The sequence below is a fragment of the Protopterus annectens genome, chromosome 10.part0 (assembly GCF_019279795.1).
Source record: "Protopterus annectens isolate FY-2018-M chromosome 10.part0, PAN1.0, whole genome shotgun sequence".
Lineage (NCBI taxonomy): Eukaryota > Metazoa > Chordata > Ceratodontiformes > Protopteridae > Protopterus > Protopterus annectens.
The window spans coordinates 768,053,919-768,056,418 of NC_056744.1; the positions used below are offsets into that span (position 1 = coordinate 768,053,919).

At 34.1% G+C, this 2,500-nt stretch overlaps 1 protein-coding gene across 1 annotated transcript in view; it reads right to left on the reverse strand.

Annotated features, from left to right (window-relative positions):
• The window catches only part of SLC35D1 (solute carrier family 35 member D1), a 467,863-nt gene that overhangs the window by 288,746 nt on the left and 176,617 nt on the right, over positions 1 to 2,500 (reverse strand). The window contains exons 7-8 of the mRNA XM_044086804.1: positions 890 to 1,211; positions 152 to 683 (exon numbers count right to left, since the gene is read on the reverse strand). Coding sequence (XP_043942739.1) covers positions 152 to 683; positions 890 to 1,211 — 854 coding nt within the window. The remainder of the gene's footprint in view (positions 1 to 151; positions 684 to 889; positions 1,212 to 2,500) is intronic.

The following is a 2,500-nucleotide window of genomic DNA, read 5'->3' on the forward strand; positions in this document are numbered from 1 at the left end:
AGAAATTATAAATATCAATAGTTATTTCACTAGACATCAAGGCTTCATATAAATGGGACTGAATCAAACGATGTTTCCTTTTAATTTCAAAAAGGGGGACTTCATATTCTTCCTCATTGTTTAAAATTTCTAACATCTTTTGTCTATATACTTCCTGTTCCATTATCACAATGTTTCCCTCTTTGTCACTTTTCATAAATCTCAACAACTGGTTTTTGTCCCGTAGTTGTTTAAAGGCCTTCCTTTCTTCAAAATTTAAATTGTACTTATAATAACTCTTACTAGTTAAAACAGTATCAAGTTCTTTCACACATACATCTTCAAAAACTTTTAAAGTGTGCATTAACTGAGGGTTATAAATAGAAGGTTTTACTAAAGTTCTATTAACTTCTGGTACGTTATGCATCAAATAAAGAAGATTCAATTTTCTAACATATTTCTTAATGTCTACTACAGTTTTGCTAAAATCAGCCTTAACTGTTGGTACAAAATTCAATCCTAATCTTAATACGTCTAATTCAGGTTCAGTAAATACAGTATCAGTCAGGTTAATAATATCAAATTGATTGTCTCTAAATTTGTTTGTCGAATATTTCAAGTTTCGTCCCCCGAGGAATTGGACGCTAGAAATGTCCGACTCCTGGTGAACACTGTCTTTTTCATGGCTGGTAAATTCTTCTTCACTAAAAAAGAAGAAATAGAAGAGGAGTCCGTTAAAGAGTTAACTGCTCCAGCAACAGTCTTTGTCCTAGTAACACAGTCATCAGATGTTTTATCCGTCAAATTATTGACGGCTGAATTAGAGCCTTCAATAACAATGTCCAGTTCAGCATCTTCCCAATTTCCTGGAACATTTTTACTACTATCAGTGTCAGACATTTTAACTGACTTAGATGGAACACTACCTTTAGTTTTGTAACTAGAAGTTGAAATAATACCGTTGATATCAGTACGTGCCGCGGCAACCACTGAACTGTAGTTCCGCCTGTTGCCACTGTTAAAATTTAAAGCTTTAACATTGTTGTTATTATTTTTAAAACCTACGGTAAAGTTATCATAGGCAGTCCCTTCCTCGTAAGAGGAGATGTCACGTAGTAATTTAGAGTGCTTCCTATTAGTTACTTCCGTAGAATGTTTCTGCACTTCGTTGGTTAACTTATTAAAAAGTTCAGTCCTGTTGCTCTCAGTTAATAAACTATGAATGTCATTCTCTGTTGGAAATTTCATCTTTTAAAGCCAACATTTTAAGTCTGTTGTTTTCAATAAGCAGTTCTAAGAATCGTAGTCCTGCTTCATTAAAGAAAGTTACTAGCTGGTTAAACATTGGCTCACCTTTAGTAACGCCGTTGGGGCATTTAAAAAATCTTAGCCCCTTCGGCACAAGTTTCAGTTCTATGCACCGTTGAAAATAGCAATTTTCTAAATCAATTGAACGGTACCTTTTAAGTAGCTTTACTAATAATTCACGTTTCTTAGTAATTCCTTCTTCATTAAAGACTTGTTGGTACTGTTTAATGTCCCCAAAAGGATTAATGAAGTTATCCAACAATGTTTTTAAATTATGTCCGGAACGACAACAGACTCCTGCTGGTGGAACTTTTCCGCCACTGCGTTGATCATTGCTAAGACGTAATTAGTCAGTAACGTCAACCACTGTATCCATTTCTGTAAAAGAGCCCGCTGGACTAAAGGCATTCGCCGCTTGTTCACTTGCCGTTGCTTTTGTTACCAAAAACTTCAGGGAGCTCTGTATATCCATTAGTGTAGCTAATAATAAATTTTCAGTACTTCCTGTAACGGTCCCAGGAGTTGGGTGTACTGATAGATTCAGTAAGGGTTCGTCTCCTTCCTCAGCCATTAGTGGTGAAATCCAAATAAAACACTGAAAAAAACCACTAAACGAAACAAAACCAGGATAAAAGTAGGTCAAGGAAGAAATAAACAGCTCGAACAGAAATAGCGCAATCCTCTTTAATAAACGCTTTCGTCGAAAGACTTCATCAGAATACAACTTTAGGTTACAAAAAACTCTGTAAATACTAACCATTGTAAACAATTATCCAATCAACCAATAAAACAATTAAAAACTAATGCAATACAATAAACCTTGTTTAATCAAATAACTTTGTATCACTGTCTATCAATGCATAATTTACGATCCTTTAAAAAACATTTAATATTTATAGCATCATTTAGTCCAGGAAATTTATCCGATTTTAACTTAATTTGCCACAAGGTTTCCCTTTGTTCTACGTAGTTTTTAAAATCACCCCCTCTTAAATCTGTCTTACATACTTCCAATACTGAGAATAAAAACTTTTTAAAATTGTGACATTCTATAGAATGTTTGTATAAAGCATTAGTCTCATCATGCTTTCTAATACTATAAATGTGTTCACGAATGCGAGTTTTTAAACTTCTAGTAGTCATTCCTACGTAGAAAACTGGACATGTGCTACAAACACTAATGTAGATAACTCCTTTGGTACTGCAGTCAACA